At 44.2% G+C, this 21,365-nt stretch overlaps 1 protein-coding gene across 1 annotated transcript; it reads left to right on the top strand.

The window, feature by feature from the left end:
- The first annotated feature begins 1,100 nt into the window (after positions 1 to 1,100).
- kcnj13 (potassium inwardly rectifying channel subfamily J member 13) lies at positions 1,101 to 11,218 on the top strand. Its single transcript, XM_040194451.2, has 3 exons — positions 1,101 to 1,342; positions 4,354 to 4,892; positions 6,900 to 11,218. Exons 2-3 carry the CDS (start codon positions 4,376 to 4,378, stop codon positions 7,472 to 7,474), a joined length of 1,092 nt encoding a protein of 363 aa, XP_040050385.1. The 5' UTR covers positions 1,101 to 1,342; positions 4,354 to 4,375; the 3' UTR covers positions 7,475 to 11,218.
- Positions 11,219 to 21,365: the final 10,147 nt, after the last annotated feature.

Genomic DNA, 21,365 nt, shown 5'->3' on the forward strand with positions numbered 1-21,365 from the left:
CCCACACAGGTTATGTAAAGTTAAGATAACTTTTCTGTCACATCCAAATGCTTTTATGAAACAAAACATACCTGTCAGTATGCCTATACCTGACCCAATACAGATTGAAACATTAACATTTACCTGCACCTCTACCAGTTTTTTGGGGGAAAATAAGATCATATAACAACAATATGATTAGGAAATAGTTGATTCTTTTGGAGTCATGATGACATTGCAATGTAATGCTCATTAGGTTGTAAAAAAAAAGCAATAAGGGAATTGGTTTGGCTGTATTAAACCACACTGTAGGTGACAGAAAGAGACTGAACCGCTTTAACATATCCTGCCTGTTATTTGCCACCCAAAAACTAGGAAAAGAGTATGTGCTCTGTATTTGGTAAATATTTCAGTGTGGACAGAGATCTTTACAAACAAATTGGAAAATACTAGTGTGGACATTTCAGCAATCCAGATGGCTTTTTGTGTAGTTTGAGATAGTTCCTCACAGTTTGCTTTCATTTGCAAAATAAGTAATGTGTGATACAAAAATTATGGTGCTTGAAAAAAAAAATCATGAAAAACACATTCATATGATCCGTATTATTACCAATGGGAATGATGACCAAATGATAAGAAGAAACAGCCTTTTTGAACCAAATCTGCAGTGAATATTAAGTAACAGGCTTAAAGACCTACCAAAACTGCTGTCCTGCTGCTCAAAAATCAGTGTTGACTTTTAACATGTACACTGTACACTAAATGCCAGTCAAATGCCAATTAAATTATATTTCTCTCAACAAGCTTTAGGATCTGTTCAACACAATTGAATAGAAAACAGAAAAAATAAGGGAGAGAAAAGATGAACAAAACATAAGGATTCCAGAAAATACTTGCATGCATGCACATTTTATACACACAGATGCACTGCCTAATCAGCAATCCCAATTTCTAACAGCAGCAGCAGCAGGACACCAACCAGCAACAAGCAGCTCTTTGAATGAACTGTGACAAGGTGTTGTTCTTTTCCCCCTCCCTCTGTCTTCTGTCTTCCGGGAACACTAATAGGCTCCATGCAGGGTAATGTGACCAATTGAATCATCCTCGTCCTGGAGCTGGAAGCTGAAGATCGGAGGAGCTGATTGCACCGTGCTAAATCTGGCTGCTACACTGAGAAAAATCTATTTTGAGTGGAACTAGCAGTTTCTGAACGGGATTCCTCTGGGATTTAACATCCCATACTCCAAAGACCTTGTGGCAGCCTTTCTATCTGCCTCGACTCCTTTACCCATTAGGGAGACCCAGACCAGCTTTAAGGTGAAAAAGATCAGAGGGCCGTCTTTATCCCACACTGAAGCTCTAGGTGAGTACAAATTCCACAATTTTCTTTTAGGCAGAAATAAAGCACTGATATCAAGAGAATGAGTGAATAATCAACCGAAATCTGATCAGGATCTCTTAAGTACCCTGAGCAATGTAACTTATAGGATCCATAGATTTGTCAGGATTTGGGTGGATCAATGTATAGACTTTGTAAACTACAAAGAATGCTGTTAAGAAACAGTTTACTAACTATTTTTATCAGCCAAAACACTTCTAGAATTGATAGGTGGTAATCTGACAGTTGCTAATGCAGCTTTAGATAACAAGCATTGTCACAAGGGCATCTGAAAGTCAAGGCAAACACAATACGTATTATTACCACAATACCACATGATCAAATAGATGTGTTTCCTTTTAAAGATATTTACAGTTTTTGATGCAGTGCCGTTAACAGGGATATAAGTGAACAGCTGTAGACTCAATGTTACATAAACCCCTCTGCACCCCTCCGAGTAAGCAACAAGGAGACACTTCCACAAACTTGCTCTCTTACCACAGATAGCTTAGAGACAGGAAAATGGCTGACTAGACATTGTCACGTGTAGCAATCATTATAACTACAGTAAGACATATTCTCCCAGCCGGAGGGACTTTACTATTACAAAGTGTTCTTTGTGAGTTGTTAAGGAAAAGGAGGAAATACTGAAAAAATACTGAAAAAAACTTAATGCGTTTAATGTTTTATGGAATAATGCTTCAAGTTGTTAAAAAGTTTTTTGCCACATTTACACATAGTTAAACATCAGTGCATACAGTATGTGAAAGTGATCAAATACTGGGTTTATTAGAGTACTTTTTCTCTGATTTTAATCACTTAACTCACAAGCAACTACCTTGTCTTCTAAAATATCAAGTCATATACTACTGATTTCCTTCTGCAAATTATTTGTCATAGGGGAATATTCCCCTTCCAATTCATTATAAACAATTTTGTTAGAAAATGTTTTCCTCTTCATTTATTAAGCGATAGTTATCTTAGTAATTAATCTTTATTGTATATGCTATATACAATATAAAATTAATTAAAATATTTAAGATTGGTTAAGGTCAATGTGGACAGATGGTGGCCTTGGTTTAACATTTAGCAACGTTATGTTTAGTTTTCACTAGAACGATCATCTTTCCCCAACTACAAAGTACATGTAGGCCAATGTCCCCTCACATATACACACACAAAATTATATAAACTTAGATCAGTGCTCATATAGAAGCATTGTATTGCATTTAGATCCTGTTGTATGTACTTATATTCTTACAGCCAGTGTGGTGACGACTGACACAATGAGATATCTGCAAAATTAAATTTATGCGCTACTTATTTGAAATAGCTGTTTGGTTTTTGAAGTGAAAATAATGCCCCCAAATTACGTTTAATTAGAAAAAACATGTTGTGGTGACCGATGAGTATCCGCCACACTAGTACAATGACTTCCCAACCAGCACATGTCTCTCCTGCTGAATTTGTTCTCGGGCCACTGCTTGAAGCCTTTTAACCAAATTGAAAACACATTTAACTGATTAATAGTACATCGTAGTATTGTTTCAGCGTATGTCCCTGAAAAAAAACTCTGTAAATTGGTGTTAAAATGAATTTTTTATTCTGCTGTCCCTAGTTAATAACTACTGAACGTTTTTTTCCAAAACACATAACTATTGTTTGTATTATTAGACTTTAATTTAGTTTAAACATTCAAGGGTGTGTTGTTTTCTATTGCTAATCTATGATGTTATAAAACTACTTCTATAATGTTAACGTCACTCATCTTGTCGATACCATTAAGTCTCACAATCTCCCTACTTTTTGTATTTGAAAGCTTTGCAAAGTTTTCAACAAATGCATTAGAAGAAGTTGCAAGTGCATAATAAATGCATGCGTAAACTACTAATGAATACATATTGTAATTGGGCAACAAGCTGAGTGGAGAGCCGTAAGCAGTAAGTTTAAAGCGCCCTGCAGATGAAAGATGCATTCCTACTCTGCATGTTGCTGTGTTCCTCAGAAAGATTCCCAGCTGGGACCTGCTCTAATCTCCTGGCAACAATATTGACATAGAAATAGAAACTCTGACAAGTACAGGGTTCTAGCTGTCTGCCTGTCAAGACTGCCTTCGCATGCATCTGGTGCTTCGCGTTCCTCTACATATAATTCAAGTTTGAATTAGAAACTGTAAATACAATTTAACCTTGGGATTTAATGGAACAGTTCCAGTAGACTTAAGAAATATAAAGATATCAGTTTCTTCTGGTTTGGTGAAGGCTAACCTAGATCTATTATTAATCCCAAATATGAGTAAATTTTAAATGATATAATAATTCATTTATATTAAATACACATTCTAAACAATATGTAAAAGTCATTATCGGCACAGTTCCTACTACTCTTGTTTGTGATTAAAGTACAAGACTTGGGGTTGACATTGGACTCAATTTATAAATATCTCTGACATTTTTCCACCTTTGCTAGAACATGCTCAGCACATATGATAGCAATCATCATGGGGGTCGTCGTGGCGCAGGGGTTAGAGAAGGTGTGCTGGGAAGGTTTGCTGGGAAGCACAAGGTTGGTGGTTCGAATCCAAGCTGCCCCATGTTCCATGTCGAAGTGTCCCTGAGCAAGACACCTAACCCCTAATTGCTCCCCAGGCAAAATGTGAAAAAGCCATGGGTTTAAAGTGTAATGTAAGTCGCTTTGGATAAAAGCGTCTGCTAAATGACCTGTACTGTACTACTGTACTACTGTACTGTACAATCCTCATGATAGATTAAGATGCTGACAATAAGCCTATAATCTATCTTTCTAAGTTATGGAAACTTAGTTTCTCATAGTTTTGCCAGGTAACAGAGATGTTTCTTGTGCAGCCACTCCTTCAATCAATGACAATACTATTTCATATTCCCTTGCACTGGACACAAATATACAACACTAATATTTATATTTACTGAGATCATCTTATTAACGATCCTGTCTCTGTTTTTAACATTTCTATTTAGGGCTTTAGATCCACCTCCAACCATGACAACCAAATCCAACAGCATCAATCTAGATGGAAAGGCTTCCTCCTCTCCTCTTTTGTCCTCTCCACCCCGCCAACGCCTGGTCACCAAAGACGGACACTGTGCCCTTCGCCCACCTCTGTGCTCTTCAGGCTCTTGGCGCGGGGCCTTGGGCAGAGCCTGGTTGCTCGCCCTACAGGACCTCTGGGGACTGTTGGTGGGTCTGCGCTGGAGATGGGTCCTTCTGGCCTTCTGCTCCTCCTTCCTGGCCCATTGGCTGCTGTTTGCCTGTATGTGGTACTTGCTGGCCCACCTAAATGGAGACCTGGCTGTGCAGGACCATGATGCCCCCCCACAGGGGCATGTGGTTTGTGTGAAGCACATAACAAGTTTTACTGCTGCTTTTTCCTTTTCCCTGGAAACACAGCTGACCATTGGCTATGGCACAATGTTCCCAAGTGGTGACTGTCCCAGTGCCATAGCACTGCTGGCTGTGCAAATGCTGCTGGGTCTCATGCTGGAAGCATTCATCACAGGTATGAGTCTTATTTGTAAAACCTTCTCCCTACAAAAGTGAAGGTCATAGTCTCAATTGCATATTGAATGCACCCATTTGGAGCAAAACTGGAACTAAAACTAAGACAAATGACCAAACAGGTAAGAACATTTTAAGAAAATTGTTTTCAGGACATTATATTTTAATAACTGTGGGTTGTTTGGGTTTTAAATCAAAGTCTCTTAGCTTACCAATTTGTGTTAACGTTTACATTACATGTCATTTAGCTGACGCTTTTATCCAAAGCGACTTACAATAAGTGCATTCAACCATAGGGGTACAAACTCAGATGAACAAGAAACAAGAAAGTGCAGTTTCCTCAAATAAGCCAATTTACAATTTGCTATAGATGAGTGGCTTTACAAGCACAATTTAAGTGCTACAATTTGTTAGTCTTTTAGTCGAGGTAGAGTCTGAAGAGGTGTGTCTTTAGTTTGCGGTGGAAGATGTGAAGGCTCTCTGCGGTCCTGGTGTCTTCAGAGAGCTCGTTCCACCATTTCCACCAAAGAGTCGTGATCTAGTCGAGTGTTTTGCTCTAAGTGAGGGAGGGACGAGCAGTTTTGCAGATGCAGAGCGGAGAGTGTGGGCCGGGATGTAGGGTTTGACCATCTCCTGAATGTAAGCTGGACCCGATCCATTCACAGCATGGTACGTGAGCATGAATGTTTTGAATTGGATGCGGGCAGCCACCGGTAGCCAGTGAAGAGAGCGGAGGAGTGGAGTAGTGTGAATTTCGGAAGGTTAAAGACCAGTCGAGCTGCTGCATTCTGGATGAGCTGCAAAGGTCGAATGGCGGTGGCAGGGAGACGCAGTAGTCCAGGCGTGAGATGACAAGAGCCTGAATCAGTACCTGGGCAGCCTTCTGAGTGAGAAGAGGACGTATTCTCCTGATGTTGTAGAGCGTGTATCTACAGGATACATCAATTCTTACACACCAGTTCACTTATCTATTAAACCCCTTGCCATATCTTGACACATAGCATGGAGAGGATCTTGAAAGGTTTGCTGTTGGGTTAAATATTGGTCAATTATTACATTGAAAGAGTGTACTATCTGTTGTTAGTAACCTTATAAGTTGATGAAATACTGAGCCACTTTGAATACTTAATTGTGTGACATCTGCTGGGCAACCCATGGAATTGCATATATATGGTAGGATCAAATCAAAGTCTATGATTGAAAAGTTCTTTTATAATTAGTCTCAAAGCTTTCCCTTTCAATATTTTTTCAGCAAATCATTTTAAAAAACTGACTACTTTTAAAAAGCCATTATCACATTTTTCTGATAATTTTAATAAAGTTTTTGTATTACTAGATAAAGTATCACCATTTCCATCAACTACTACACACTGCTGTATCAGAATTAACACTAGTTTAATGTTGTATTGAAAAATATTAAACTCTGCAATTTTACTTAAGCAGTTTCTAAATTAAGGACTTCTAATAAAGTATTTTAACAATGTGGAGCTGTCGCTTAAATCATAATAAAATCACAATTTGGTGTTTATTTTGGCTGTTCCTGTGCAACAAACCCGCAGGGATTTGAAGCACCCTATTTCCCCTTTAGAAAATTTCTCATTTTACCGCAGCAGAGTCTGACAGTCTGCGGTGCACAGACCTAGTTCTAGTTCTTGTTTGATTCCCCTCCCTCCAACAGGTCTACCCATACAGCCTCTGTCTACAGTGATGTCATTATTAGACCATTTTGATCTCCTACAAATATTAATAGTATTTCTCTCGCCCCGACGTTCATGGTTGGAAAGAAAAGCCTGGGAAACTGTAATTATTATGGAGCCGCTCAAAGGTTCGTCCAAAAGTAATACGCCATAATGAGGGGACATACTCAACGAATATGTCTGAAGAACATTCTGTTGTATTACCGACTGGCCAGAGCGTGAGGTCTTTAGCTGCATGAGAAAAATATTTTTTAAGCAAAATATGATAGTAAAAACATCTCTTGATTATATAAAATTCTCCTAACCTTCAGGTGCATTCGTTGCCAAGATTGCACGTCCCCAGAAGAGAGCAGGAGCTATCCAGTTCAGCCCTCAGGCAGTGGTGGGGCAATACCAGGGGCAGATGTGCCTCATGCTGCGAGCCACCAACATGCTGCAGCGACCTCTGGTGGATGTAAAAGTGAGTGCTGTGCTCTATAAGGAACATGAAGGTCAGGCTCTGCACCAGACCTCTCTGGACTTCCACTTGGATCAACTAGGACAGCAGCCCTGTCCTTTCTTCATTTTCCCACTCACCTTTTACCACCCCCTGGACCGCCAAAGTCCCCTATATCCCACTCTGTGTGAGGGCACATCCAACCACTTTGAGTTGGTGGTCTTTCTGTCAGCCTTGCAGGAGGGAACTGGTGACTCCTGCCAGAAGAGGACCTCTTACCTGCGCCAAGAAATCCAGTTCGACCGCCGCTTTGTCCCTGCCTTAGGGATGGATGCTCGGGGAAGATACATGGTGAGCACCCAGCACTTTGACACAACCCACTCAAAGGAGTCTTTGAACAAGGATTGTGTGGTGCAGATAAATGGTGATGGCAGCGACAGAATGGAGTAGGAATGCTAGTTCGGAGTTTTGGGGATAATAAAAATGGGGTAGATATTTTTGTCAGGACGTACTTGATTTAGTTTGATGAATCTAAATATGTTTCTTAAGATTTGAAATTAAAATGTCTATCAGATATAGGTGCTGCTTCAGACTGCTTCAGTTTCTTCCTCCAATCAATCAGAATTAAATATTTATAAGATAGTTGGATAGCCTAGTGCAACATTCAGAGTATTACTCCTGTCAATCATCAACGTTGATCATCAACATATCCATCTGTGTTGGTTGGGAGGCCTAGCCAACAGGGAGAAAAGCTTCTAGGGAATTTAGTGTGAACAAATTGTTTATTAATAGACTATTAAGATAACATAATCTTTAGGCCACAAACAACCATCACAGTTTACAGAGCTACTTCCTCCCTGCAACTTAGAACTGTTATACTTAATGTGGTTGTTTGCATATCAACCCCACCACACTAGTGTGATAAATAATGTGTTTGGATGACGGCTCATGTTTTGGGATTTTTTTTTTTTTTAAATCTGTGGACCTAATTTCAGACTTTAGCATTGCAATAATGTGTGCAATGTTGTCACATCAGATATAGCTGATGGCCAAAACAATGATTACAAAATAATTTAAGTTTACTCGTAAATTTAATCAAAATTCAATTACATGTCAGTGATCAATTTCTCGTTGTGAATACTGAGAATACTGATGATGCAATAGATCCACAGATATTCAAGACCAGCTCCTTTCCCCTGATCTGTCATCTTATTTTTCTAAACCAAAGTAAAAAAAACCATGTGTTTGTGACTTAATATATGCTATGATCAGATTTTTTTTTTTTGAATTTTTTTGTTGGATACAATGAAGTTTAATCATGTAGTAAGAGCATTTCCAGATTATGAACCACACATTTGGGTATACAACTTCAATTAGAATACCCCTTGGGACAAACACCAACCCATAGGCTGTATTCAGTTTACATATTCTCCCTGTGCTTGCATGGATTTACTCCGATGCATTCACTACACTGTGAATATCATTTTATGGATGATTGAATAACCAATAGCATCTCTCCTTTTGATGTTGTCAATGGTGAAGTCAGAGTAATGCAGTTCTACATGCGCATTACATAGCAAACCAAATCAAATTGAATCCAGAGGCTGCCTGTAAGATAAGAAAACCATGACCCCACAGCTATGCTTGTGACCCTGTCTGCGCAGAAATGCTTTCAGCTAAATGCTAACATGCTCACAATGGCTAAATCTAAATGTCAACCATTTGGACTTGGGCTGCCACCTCTCCCAGACTCTATTAGGAAAGGTAAAATCATGCAAATGCAGGGGGCCCTGAGAAATTTGTGGAAAGGGCCCCTTGATGGATGTTTTGCAACAACAACTACATTACTGGCACAATGCATACGGATAGTAGAGACATATCCCTTTAAATATTTTGGGAGGGCAAAAAAGTCCCTTCCAATATTTCAGCAAACTTGTTTCCATTATCTTAAGAGTGAACATAGACAATACACACACATTCACACAGAGTGAGAAGCAAAAGCAGAATAGTTGGTTGATGAAGATACATTGGATTCTTGTGGGACTGCATATTGAGTGTTGAATGTTTTGGACAAATTAGCAAAATTCACATGATCTTTTAAATCCCATTGGTACTATACAAATTGAAATTATTAATCTTTTCTGCATTGACATTTAATTGTTCAGAGCCAATACCTTTTCATGTATAGAATTGTCACTGGTTTGTTGAAACCTTTTACCATTACATGAATCAAGGCATATTAAATATCAAATGATTAGGGGTGTAACGATTCATTTTAACAACAATTCGATTCGAATCACGATTCATGGTTGCCGATTCGATTCATGGACGATCTGGGTTAATTTAGAACGATTCGATTCAGTGACTTGAAATCGATTCAGTAACTCTACTGGACAGTGCAGGCAAAGTTTCTGAGATCCCTGTTGTTTCCTGTAAGGAAATCAGGTTTATCAGTCGTCTCCTCCACGCTGTGTTTTCTTGTTGTTCCGAGTTTCGCGCGGCTGCTGCTGCGTACTGACGACGTCACAGACAGGCAGACTGAATCGAGTAACGTTTAACGTGTCTAAAGTGCTAAAAACAAACAAACACACATCCATACCGTTTTTGTACTTAAATCCAATGTGCAGTTTCAAGTATCGATACAATCGATTATGTACCATTTCAATCGATTTGTAATCGATATATGTCGTCCGGAATGCCGATTTGCGGAGCACAGATCGATTCAGTTGGATCGTAGGAATATTAATCGATTCAGTGAATGAATCGTTACACCCCTAAAAATGATGCATGAAAAAAATATACGAGAGGTCAAGTAATGAATTGATAGGTGTTCAAAATATCCAGGAGGCGGACCCTCAGAGGACTTACTGAATAGGTGTTCAACAAATGTTCTCAAACAAGTTCACATTCAAATGGGCCTTGACAGCGTCATCAGAGGCTGCCAACTTGCACAGACCCGGGGAGGGGGACGGCAGGTGTGGCAAGATAATGAGGGGGACTTGAGATGAGTGTAATTTCTCACAAGTAGGGACACCCCCTGTTAAATTGCTTCATGAAAATGGGCACTATAATGTGACAGACTAAGGTGAAAAGATAAATACATCTTACAAGATCTCCAGACATATGTTTACCATGTCTACTATCTTAGTCAAACAGGTTGGCATTCGAAAATCTACGCATTACATGTTTATTAGTACCGCTCAGGTTGGTGGGAAAGCCATTGATTTTGCAGGTATTTGGTCGTAAACCAGTTGTGAAAAACAGAAATTTGGCCATGTAATGGAACTTGCGGGAAAGTAAGTAGGTTCCATGGAACCTGTGGAACATTGATTTCTATCCAAATAGTTTTTGATAGATCCAAATAGTTATTTCTGTGTGGTTGAGGGTGGTGAACCCACCCACCAACCAAGAAATTTACACGATACGATCTTATAGCCTTTTCTGGAAATTAACTTCATTTTGGATTTTCTGAATGTTTCTATAAAATTGAAGTTCGTATTTTCCTTTCAAAAGAGTTTTAAGTGGAGAAGGAAACGGAAAATGCTGGTAGGTAAATTGAAAGTATTGAAAGTACAAAAAAGGAAGGGACATAATTGACGTCTATCATGTATGTAAAGGGCATTCATATTGCTGATCAATATTTTATCCTCAAGTTGTGGACTAGCATAACATATGGATTAAAATGTATATTGTCAACATGTGCTTACAATTCCAGCACACCAACAAATGTTTGTAAACTACTAAAGTTATAATTTATAAGCAAATTTTTAAAAAGACAGGAGCTATTTAACATTAGACTGCAGACCTGTATATTGATGAGAAGTGGTTGCTGATTGATTTAGATTCATGCCTTTTAATTGATTACATGATGACTTAAATAATTACAGAAAGTGAAATCAATGTATTATGTTGATTTTGTGCGTTTGTATGTTTCTAGGTTTAGCAAAGACATTTAAGTTTGGAAGCAGCCAAAAAGTAGTGAAGGTATGTTCGTATTTGGAGTATTTCCCCTTAAAAAGGCTGTTAATATGAAAAGTATTATCTACGTGGTTTGAAAGAAATCATTTAGTTACGTCAGACATGAGAAAGGAAATCTTTAAAAAAGTGATGCTGCAGGAAAAGATCTTGTATCTCTCGTGCTTCAGTGCCTTTTGTACAGTGTACATTCCATGAAATAAATATTTTCTAAACAAACTTGGAAGTGACTTTCATTTAATTTAGCTTCAAAAATCAATGACAGCCGACTGTTCGGAATGTAGGTATCTGCAGTTCTGATTTATGGCAATATGTCAAAATAAACAACTTAAGTGATACCGTCATGAATTGACGCTGCGAGCTGCGATGGACAGGTCCTCGCTACTCTGCGGCGCTGGCCGGCAGAGGAGGCCTGGGACCGTCGGAAAAAGCGGCAAGTACTGGTGTCAACAATGTATTCAAAATAAAAATAACATTGTTGTATTTTTTAATGATCAACAACAAAACGTTAACTTTCAGGTTCACATGTTTTTCAAATGAACACAACTTTTGACCTGGATTTGGCTCCATAATGGTGTGTTCACACCAAAAGTGAATTTTCGCCCCGCTTTAAGGCTAGTGCATGCGTCTGCGTCGTTGCGTCGACGCACTCATTTCAATTCATGGTTCTAAAAGTCTTGCTTGTGTTGTAGAGCAATTTACCGCCAGAACAACAGGCGGAGTAACATGTTTTTGTTGAAGACTACCGAGAGAGTCACGTCTATTTATTTATTTGTTTATTTATTTATCATAGACTTTATTGCCCCGTGCATCGCCACTGTTGCTTTTCATCATAGACACATTTGTCCCGTATTTTCCTCCACAACTTTGTACACCTCTCGACCGGCAAACCGGCGTTTGCGGCAATCTCCCTCCGTGAATCCAACCCGCTTCTACAACCCGCCAATGACGGCTTGTATAAGCGGTCATATTTACGCTTTTCTTCCGACAAAAGTTCTTCAATCTGATCCGTTCTCTCGTAAACATTCTTCGTTTTAATAATGGCGGAATCGGGCTATGAAAGCGGAAATGTGAGACTCCTTAAAGGATGTAGTTAGCGGACCAATCGCAGCCTGGTGTGCTGCGGGAGGCTTGCGTCGCCATTCCAGCGCTGCTTCAGGCGGACCAGCAGCCGGTCTGATGACCTGTTGTGTCTGTTGTGAGTCTCTCGGTTAGACACAAACTAACTTACAGGCGTTGAGTCTCAGCTGTAGCAGTGTGTGTCTCCGGTGAGCGGCCGTTCAATAAAGTGTATTCACGCTTTGGCAGCAGGATGGCGGTGATGACGAGCGGAGCAACTCAACACTGATTAGCTTTCGCTAGACACACTCAGCGTTGAGTTGCTCTGCTTGTCAGTTGAAATATTTCAACTTTGGGCGAAAGACCGATTTATTGTTGGAATGCATTAAGCATTCCAAGTATTGTTCTTCAAATTTTTATTCAACATCCATCCATCCATTTTCAACCGCTTATCCGGGGTCGGGTCGCGGGGGCAACAGCTCCAGCAGGGGACCCCAAACTTCCCTTTTCCGGGCCACATCTACCAGCTCTGACTGGGGGATCCCAAGGCGTTCCCAGGCCAGTGCAGAGATATAATCTCTCCACCTAGTCCTGGGTCTTCCCCGGGGCCTCTTCCCAGCTGGCCGTGCCTGGAACACCTCCCTAGGGAGGAGCCCAGGGGGCATCCTCACCAGATGCCCAAACCACCTCAACTGGCTCCTTTCGACGCAAAGGATCAGCGGCTGTACTCCGAGCTCCTTGCGAATGGCTGAGCTTCTCACCCTATCCCTAAGGGAGACGCCAGCCACTCTCCATGACGACCACACAGGCTCGTGCCAGCACTCACTCTCCCTCCCCTACGTAGTCTGACAGACACACAGACCTACGTGGGGAGAACATGGCGCTAGCTAACACGGCGCTAGCTAGTAGTGATGTGTCGGTCGTTAACGAAACGACTGAGAGCCGGCTCTTTGACGTGATGACGGGAGAAACTCGGGGAAGGTGGTGTCCCCCGCTTAAAAAGTTGGCGAGGGGTTGCCCGGAGAGGAACCCCTCGTCCGCTCCGCTGGATGTGGGGGCGAGTGTGGGAGGGTGTGAGGCCGAGCCGGTCGGTCAGGTGGATGAGGGGGTGACTGTAGGGACGGGTGAGGGGTTGAGTGTGGCGATGGGTGAGGCCCAACCGGTCGCTGAGGGGGTGAGTGTGGCGACGGGTGAGGGTCAGCCTGTCGGTCAGGTGGGTGAGGGGGCGACTGTGGCGACGGGTGAGGGGGTGAGTGTGGCGACGAGTGAGGGCCAGCTGGTCGGTCAGGTGGATGAGGAGGAGAGTGTCGGATTGGGTGAGGGCCAGACGGGCGACCAGGTGGATGAGGGGGAGACTGTGGGATTGGGTGAGAGTCAGCCGGTCGGTCAGGTGGATGAGGGGTCAGAGGGGATGAATGTCGGAGTGGATGGGGGGTTGAATGCAGCCCAGCGGGCAGGTGTGTGTGACAGGGTGAAAGAGGGGATGGGGGCACTTGGTAGTGGGGGAGCTGTTCGAGGTGGAACCTCGGACAGCGAGGAATATATGGAAGAGGGGGGGGTGGACTTTAAGGCCCCCCGCCTGAAGAGGAAGACGAGGGCCAACAGGGGAGGCTCTCGGGCAAAAAGAGGGGGGCGCAGAGGAAAGGTGGGAGGTGGGGAGTCAGAGTCCTCTTCAGGGTGGGCCTCTGAAAACAGCGTCTCCTCAGGGGGGGTCACCAGCAGGCACGGGGTGGGGCAGATGAAATAGTTCCTGCTGGCCACCAAGAATCAAAGGGGAGTGGATCTGGAGGACTACTTCTCCGACTTGGAGAAGTTTGTGCGCTCCGTTCGACACTGCTGCACGAAAAAAGGTGCTGCAGACTACACCCAGCGGGAGGTCTTCCGACTACGGAAGATCAACCTCAAGATCACCAGGGATGGAGGAAATGGGGCTGAGTGAGGCGTCTGACCGGCGGATCCTGAGCGGGAAGACGGGCCACTGCCAAAGTGACTGGTGAATTGTTTTTTTAATGTAAAATAAAGATTTTCTAAAAATCAAAAATCTCTCTCTCTCTCTCTCTCTGTGTGCATGCTGGGAGTGAGTGTGTGTGAGCGTCCTGAGTGAGCGGTTTTCTCTTTGTTTTTTCCCTTAGTTATATATATTAATTTAATGTGGTTTAGTGGTTGTTTTTCACTTTAGTTGTGGGTTTAGTCGTTGGGGTTTTTTCTTTGGGTTTTTCTCCTGCCGGTGTCTCGCCGGTCGGCACCTCTAGACGCCATGGTAAATGGAGACACATTCTCCCAGCTCACGAGGAAGCACGGCATTAAGATCGCCGCTGGCTTCTCGTGCAGCGTGGAGGACATTGGGTTGGCTGTGGGGGAAGTAGTCGGGCACAGCAGCGTGAAATCGGCCGCTCGGATGAACGGGGCCGTAGTCATTTTTCTAGACCAGGTGGGGAAGGTGAACAGAGTCGTCGAGGCGGGCCTCACGGTGAATGAAATGTTTGTACAGGTGTTGCCACAGAGAACTCTCCAGACACGGAAAGGTGGTTTCACCGATCAAAAAGATCTTGTCTGGATGCAGGTCTCAGTTACTGAAGCACGTAGTGTCTCACCGCAGACACCTGTATATGATCCTTAACAACCGGAATGTGGAGCTCAACCTCCGCTTCCATGTTAAGTTAGATGATTATAAATACGTGATTTTCGCAACATCCTCGTCGATGAAATGTTTCAGCTGCGGTGAGGAGGGGCATTCCAGGAGAGCCTGTCCGGGGCGCGGGGTCCCTGCTCCGCCTGGCCCGGGAGCGGCGGCTGCTTCCGCGGCCGCGCCTCCGGCTGGGGACGCGCCGGCTCCTTCTGCGGCCGCGCCTCCGGCTGGGGACGCGCCGGCTCCTTCTGCGGCCGCGCCTCCGGCTGCGGACGCGCCGGCTCCTTCTGCGGCCGCGCCTCCGGCTGGGGACGCGCTGGCTCCTTCCGCGGCCGCGCCTGCGGCGGGGGACGTAGGGGGGGGGGGGGGGGGGGGGGGGCTTTGGCTACAGTGGGAAATGGTGAGGAGGGAGGGGATCAGATAGGAGCGGGTCAAAGTAGGAAGCCTGTAGAAGAGGCAGAACAGGGTGGCGGAGGGGAGGGGGGATATAAAAGTACGAGTGGGGGGGGGTGGGCTGAGCAGGTGGAAGAAGCAGAGATGGAGGAGGAGGAGGAGAAGGAGGACGACTGTGGCGCGGGGGGGCAAAAATTTGCCCCCAAAAGAAAAAATAAGGCAAAAAACGTAGGCAGCGAAGCCAAGGCCAGCAAGGGCGGGGAGGACATGCAGACTGGTCGGGGGCAGAGGCAGTCAGAGGACAGCGACAGTGAGGAGGGCTTGTCGGACTGCAGCGATGCCCCGACAGGGTTTTTAAGTAACAGCCAACAAAAAAAAATGTACGGTTTTAAAGAAAACAAAAGGGAAAAAGGGGGTAAAGGTCATAGATTTCTTCCCCGATCTTAACTTGTTTATATTTCTGCCAGACACCACATGAGCCGGAGGGAAGAGTCCGGCCTCACTGAGCAGGAGGGTTACAGACTAAAAAAACTGCTAGGGAAAGTACGCAGAGCAATCAACAAGGGCAATGTCGAAATCTCCAATGTGTGTTTTTATTAATTTATTGGTTTTTATTTTTGGTGCAAACTTACTCACAATGAATTATTTTTTAAAGTGGGGAGTTTAAATGTGAACGGAGCCAGAGATGAGAAGAAGAGAGCATCTATTGATGTTCTCTTCTTACAAGAAACTCACAGCGACAGCACCAACAAGGCCGACTGGATGAGGGAGTGGGAAGGGGAAGTCCTCCTAAGCCACAATACCAACCTCAGTGGAGGAGTGGGCTTCTCCAGGTCTTTTAATCCACTGTCACTGGAGGTCAAACACATAATCGAGGGGAGGTTGTTCTTAGTCAAGGCACGGTTCGACCTTTTTACTGTTTTTATCAATGTTTATGCTCCAACAATCGGTGCAGTGAGGAAGCTGTTTTTACAAAAAATTGATAATGTTTTAAATGGCTGTGCCCCGGAGGATTTTTTATTTTTGGGGGGGGATTTTAACTGTACGGAAAATGATTTGAAAGACCGTAATCACGCAGAGCCACATCCAGCTTCCCAGCGCGCTCTGAGGCAGCTGGTCCAGTCTCATGGCCTGGTGGATGTGTGGAGAAGGATGCATGTGTTGTAGGTTGGAAATGCTACACGTTAGTTGTTATTAAAACACCCCCCCCCCCCTTTTTTCCTTGTTAATAAATGATGCACTCTTTAAGACGTTATATTAAGATATTATATGATCACGTCAGTAGAGGGCGCTGTGGAGACATTGGAGAGAACGTAGCTACAGGCTCCGCTCATGCGCAGCTCAGAATAAAACTAGCTTGAGCATGACGCTAACGTGTGTCCTCTCTCCATATTAATTCACAGGTATGCTAAAGTTGTTTTATGTCTTTCACTTGGGTTAATATCGAAGGTAAATGCGTGTAAATGTTCCGTAATGTGTTAACATGACTGTAGGTGTGTGACCAGATGTAGTTAGCTGTATTTTGTAGGGAATTGGTCTGACGGATGTTGTAATGCTAACTAGCTAGTTTTGTCCCTGAACTCCAGTGTTACACCGTAGTTGCTAAATGTTTGTAGGACTGGATGTGGTAGAGATTTTGATTCATTTGTATTTGTTCACACCATGTTGTGGAAATTGTAAAATGTTATGAGTGCGCAGCTCAGAATAAAACTAGCTCTGGCTTGAGCATGACGCTAACATGTGTCCTCTCTCCATATTAATCCACAGGCTACACAGTGCTTCCTAGGCTGTGTAACCTTTGCTGCCGGTCCAGATTACCCCTAGGTCTGGCGCCGGTAACAATTGGGGGCTCGTCCGGGATCAACTAGCGTCCTTACCAGGTGAAGTGGGTGCTAAAATAACGTGAACCGGTGACAAAAGCTTCAGGGAAGGCTGCAATATCGTGCGTCATCCAGAGAGCAGAGTCCACCGTGGTAGCGTTAAAAATGGCCACTGTCACCCTGCGACGGACGCTGGTCTTCCAGCTTCAGAAGAGACTGTCCGACTTGAGTGTAAGTCAACTCCTGAGAGTTGCGAGTTCAATTGATGATGGTGGTACAATTGGCAACATTGAGGATCTGAGCGAACCAGAACTGTATGACCTGATTGTCGACTACATCAGAAGTGAGAAACTGTCAGTCCTAGAGGATGGAGGGATGTCCCAACTTCTCCTCCTCGAAGACATGCTGAGTGACCTGCTAGCCACAGACACCGAAGGGGTAGAAGCTAACCAGGCTGCGACATTCGAGAGAGGAGATATAGCAGTCGACCAGCCGGGAGGCCACACTCCACCTCATCCGGACTACAACCATCCAGGCAGACATCCAACTTCACCAACCACAGACATTCCCACAGCCGGGAGCTCCACCACTCCAGCATCGACCAAGTCATTCACAGCAGGTGTTCAGGGTGCTCACCATGGGAGGGTGAGTCTGTCTTCCAGTGTGGGAGAACAGGTACTGAGGTTTAATGATGTGGCTGCTTTGCTCCCACGCAGAGAGTTTAAGTTACATGGTGGACAAATCTCTGTAAACAGATAGATGAAGGTTTACGAGAAGGTTTTACTGAGTCAGAAGTAACTCGCACTGTGATTAAGATCATAAAACCTGGTTCATTCAGAGAGATGCTAACTAACAAAGATGACTTAACTGTTAATGAGCTAAAGCGCTTTCTCCGTGCACACATCAGGGATAAAAATACGACTGAGCTTTTTCAAGAGTTAAGTAATGCTAAACAACAAGACAAAGAGAGCCCACAGCAGTTTTTGTACAAAACCATGGGTTTAATGCAGCGAGTTTTATTTGAGTCTCAACAGCCTGGTGCGGAGTTCAGCTATGACAAAAGGCTAGTTCAAGGTACATTTCTCCACACACTTTACCAAGGGTTAAATGAAAAAAACAACCATGTTCGACATGATTTAAAACCCTTCCTCAAAGACCTACAGGTGACTGATGATTTTCTCTTAGATCAAATCACGAAGTCGACTAGTGAGGAAGCAGAAAGACTAAAACGCCTTGGCACTGTAGCTAAAACCCGACCAGTGACGATAAGCACAGTTCAGCTTGACGAGGGTGACTCAAGTAAGCAAGCTAAAGTCGACATCGAGTTACAGGCTAATCGTGCTGCTATTACAGAACTGACCGCACAAGTGTCATCACTGACCCAACATCTGGCCCAGATGGGTAAACCTACTGACAGTTCGACACCAAAGGACACCTGCCCATCAGCAGTCCGATCTCCGGCACCAACAAGAGAGACTAGGGGCCGATGCAATGACTGTGTACAACAGGGAAAAATTAGCTGCCCTCACTGCTTCGTTTGTGGACAAGCAGGACATCGCGCCATAGGGTGTCTGAAAAAAATGTCGGGAAACGGGCTGAGGTCACTGGAGCGGGGCAGCCAGTGATCATGACAGCTGAAGAGGCCTCAACACCAGTCAGGTCTGTAAAAGCAGACCACCACCAAGGAAGTGTATAGCACAGCTCATAGGAAAGCGATGCATGGTTTCATGTGCTATAAACGGAGTTCCTCTACAAATGCTGCTCGACTCAGGGGCTCAAGTGACTATGGTAGGGAGAGCATGGATGAAAAAAACACTTCCCAATGTCCAAATCCAGCCACTCCAATCCCTCCTTTTTGACCAGCCCTTGGAGATTTTGGCAGCTAATGGTACAGATGTTCCTTTTGAGGGATGGGCAGATGTTGAACTCCAGGTCTGTAGTCAAAATTATGGACATGTCACTATACAAGTGCCAGTATTGATCAGCAAGAATGTTCTTAACTCTCCTCTGTTAGGCAGTAACGTTATAGCTGAGATGATCAAAACAAACCAGGAACAAAGAGGGGAGGCTGATATTTCTGCTTTACTTAAAGAAGCTTTAAGTGTCAGTGACAGTGCAGTGGAGGCCCTGGTTGCTACTCTCCAGCTTTCGACCCCTGAGGAAACTGCTTCCGAGCTTGAGTGTAGTGTGAGGACAGGAAGGAGAGGAGTAACGATTCCTGCAGGGGAGATTTGGGAGGTGAGGTGTAGAGTTAGAGAGTGGCCAAGGGGCGGGACAATGCTGTTTCAACCCAACCTAGTGAGTAACTGTCCTGAAGGGTTGGAGCTGTTTCCGGCTTTAGTAGAGGTTGGGAGTGGGTACACAAAAATAGTCAAAATTCCTATTCAGAACCCCACTAAGCACAATATCTATCTCACAAAGAGAACGGTTCTGGGCACGTTGGAGGAAGCGATGGAAGTAAAACCAATTAACTGTTTTCCAGCTGGGTCAGAGCCACTATCCCATCCCACTGCGAACGCATACTCCGCTCAGCTAAACACAAATCAGCAGAGAGAAACAAGTGATAGACATGAGATGAAAGGCATGTCAGAGCAGAGCTGGCACCCCCCTGTTGACGTGTCACACCTGAAAGAGGAAGAACAAAAGATAGTCAGAGACATGTTGTACGAAGAGTCCGATGTATTTGCCAGGGAGGATTCTGACATTGGGTGCATCCCAACCTTGCAGCTGCAAATCCTCCTAAAGGACAAAACACCAGTCCAAACGTCCTATAATTCGGTTCCCAAGCCCTTGTACAAAGAGGTAAAGGAATATGTCCAGAACCTGCTTGACCACGGGTGGATCAGGAAATCCACCTCACCCTACTCGTCTCCAGTGGTCTGTGTCAGAAAAAAAGACAAGAGCCTACGCTTGTGTGTTGACTTTCGAGGCTTGAACCGAAAAACTGTCCCTGACAGTCACCCTCTTCCACGTATCCAAGATCTGCTGGATAATCTCGGGGGATACTCATGGTTCTCCATACTCGATCAAGGAAGTGCGTACCACCAGGGTTTTGTCGATGAGAGTTCCAGACACCTGACTGTCTTTAGTACGCCATGGGGTCTCTACGAGTGGATTCGACTACCATTTGGCCTGACCAATGCTCCAGCAGCATTTCAAAGATGCATGGAGGGAGTTCTTGATGGTCTAAGGGATGAGTGCTGCTCTCCATATTTAGATGACGTGCTCTGCTTCTCCAAGACTTTCCAGGAACATGTCGACGACCTGAGGAAGGTCTTTGGCCGCCTTCCACCGTTCTTTCTCCTGTATGGAAGAGCGCCACGGTTGCCTGTTGACTTACTCTTTGACCTGAAACCTCAACAGGAACCAACGTCCAAACAAGAGTATGCGCAGAAATGGGCTTCTCGCATGCACGAGTGGAAACAGTGGGAAGTGCTCTGCAAAGGGGAAGAAATCCTATGATCGACATGTGAAAGGCAGGGTATTGCAGCCTGGAGACCGGGTGCTCGTCAGAAACTTGTCAGAGAGGGGTGGGCCGGGTAAACTTCGTGCTTATTGAGAGAAGAAAATTCATCGCGTGATCGAAAAGATTGGAGATGGACCTGTGTACAGAGTTCAGCCAGAAAAGGGAGATCAAACCTTACGTGTCCTGCACCGTAACCTGCTGCTTCCAGTAAATGATTTGCCTTTGGAGCAGGATGAGCAGAGACAGCCTGCACTCAAGAAAAACCAAAAACAGAGGGACAATCAGATAAAGAACAGTGACACAACAGTGGATCAGGAGTCTGAACATTCCGAGGATGAAGAACAATACACGTATTGTCTCAGGACCATACCAGTGTATGAAAGGAGGAGGGTCAGACCCCCAAGGCCTCCGAGTGAACTCAGTGCTGTAGCCCAAGAGTTCCAGCCAAGGGGACAAGCAACAGAGACCACTCAAATATGGCAGCCAACTGAACGTGAGCCAGTTGCGGAGCCAGATTCAGTTCAGCTGCCGGGACCGGCTGCTACACCATCAGCTGAGGAGCTACCACATCAACCAGCAAGGGAGGACAATATGGACAATGCAGATTCAGAAGAGCAAGCAGACAATAGTGAACCTGAACCAAGGCTATTAGATGAGGAAGCGCCACCGGTGAGAAGGTCAACTCGAGCAATAAAACCTACTGAAATGCTCACATATAACCAACTTAGACAACCTTCATTTCAGCCCTGGAAGTTAGGAGCAAATTGTATGTTGGCCTGTGTCCCCTATCCCTTGCCATTTTACCCGGCTGTTCCTGAATTCTGTTACTACCCGACGCCAGTATGGACATGTTAAATGACGTACACCATGACGGAGAAGAAAAAAATTCACTGTGGACTGTACTTTGGCTGTTGGGCTTGGGGGAGACTCTTGACCTAAACTTACTGGCGATAGTTAGGTTTCGGATGTCCGGAGACATCTCTTGAAGCAGGGGAGAGT

Source organism: Gasterosteus aculeatus, chromosome 1 (genome assembly GCF_964276395.1).
Source record: "Gasterosteus aculeatus chromosome 1, fGasAcu3.hap1.1, whole genome shotgun sequence".
Classification (NCBI taxonomy): Eukaryota; Metazoa; Chordata; class Actinopteri; order Perciformes; family Gasterosteidae; genus Gasterosteus; species Gasterosteus aculeatus.

Coding starts and splice junctions, on each gene's coding strand:
- kcnj13 (XM_040194451.2), top strand. CDS start 4,376: ATGACAACCAAATCCAACAGCATCAATCTAGATGGAAAGGCTTCCTCC. Junction 4,893..6,899: donor GCTGGAAGCATTCATCACAG/GTATGAGTCTTA, acceptor CCTAACCTTCAG/GTGCATTCGTTGCCAAGATT.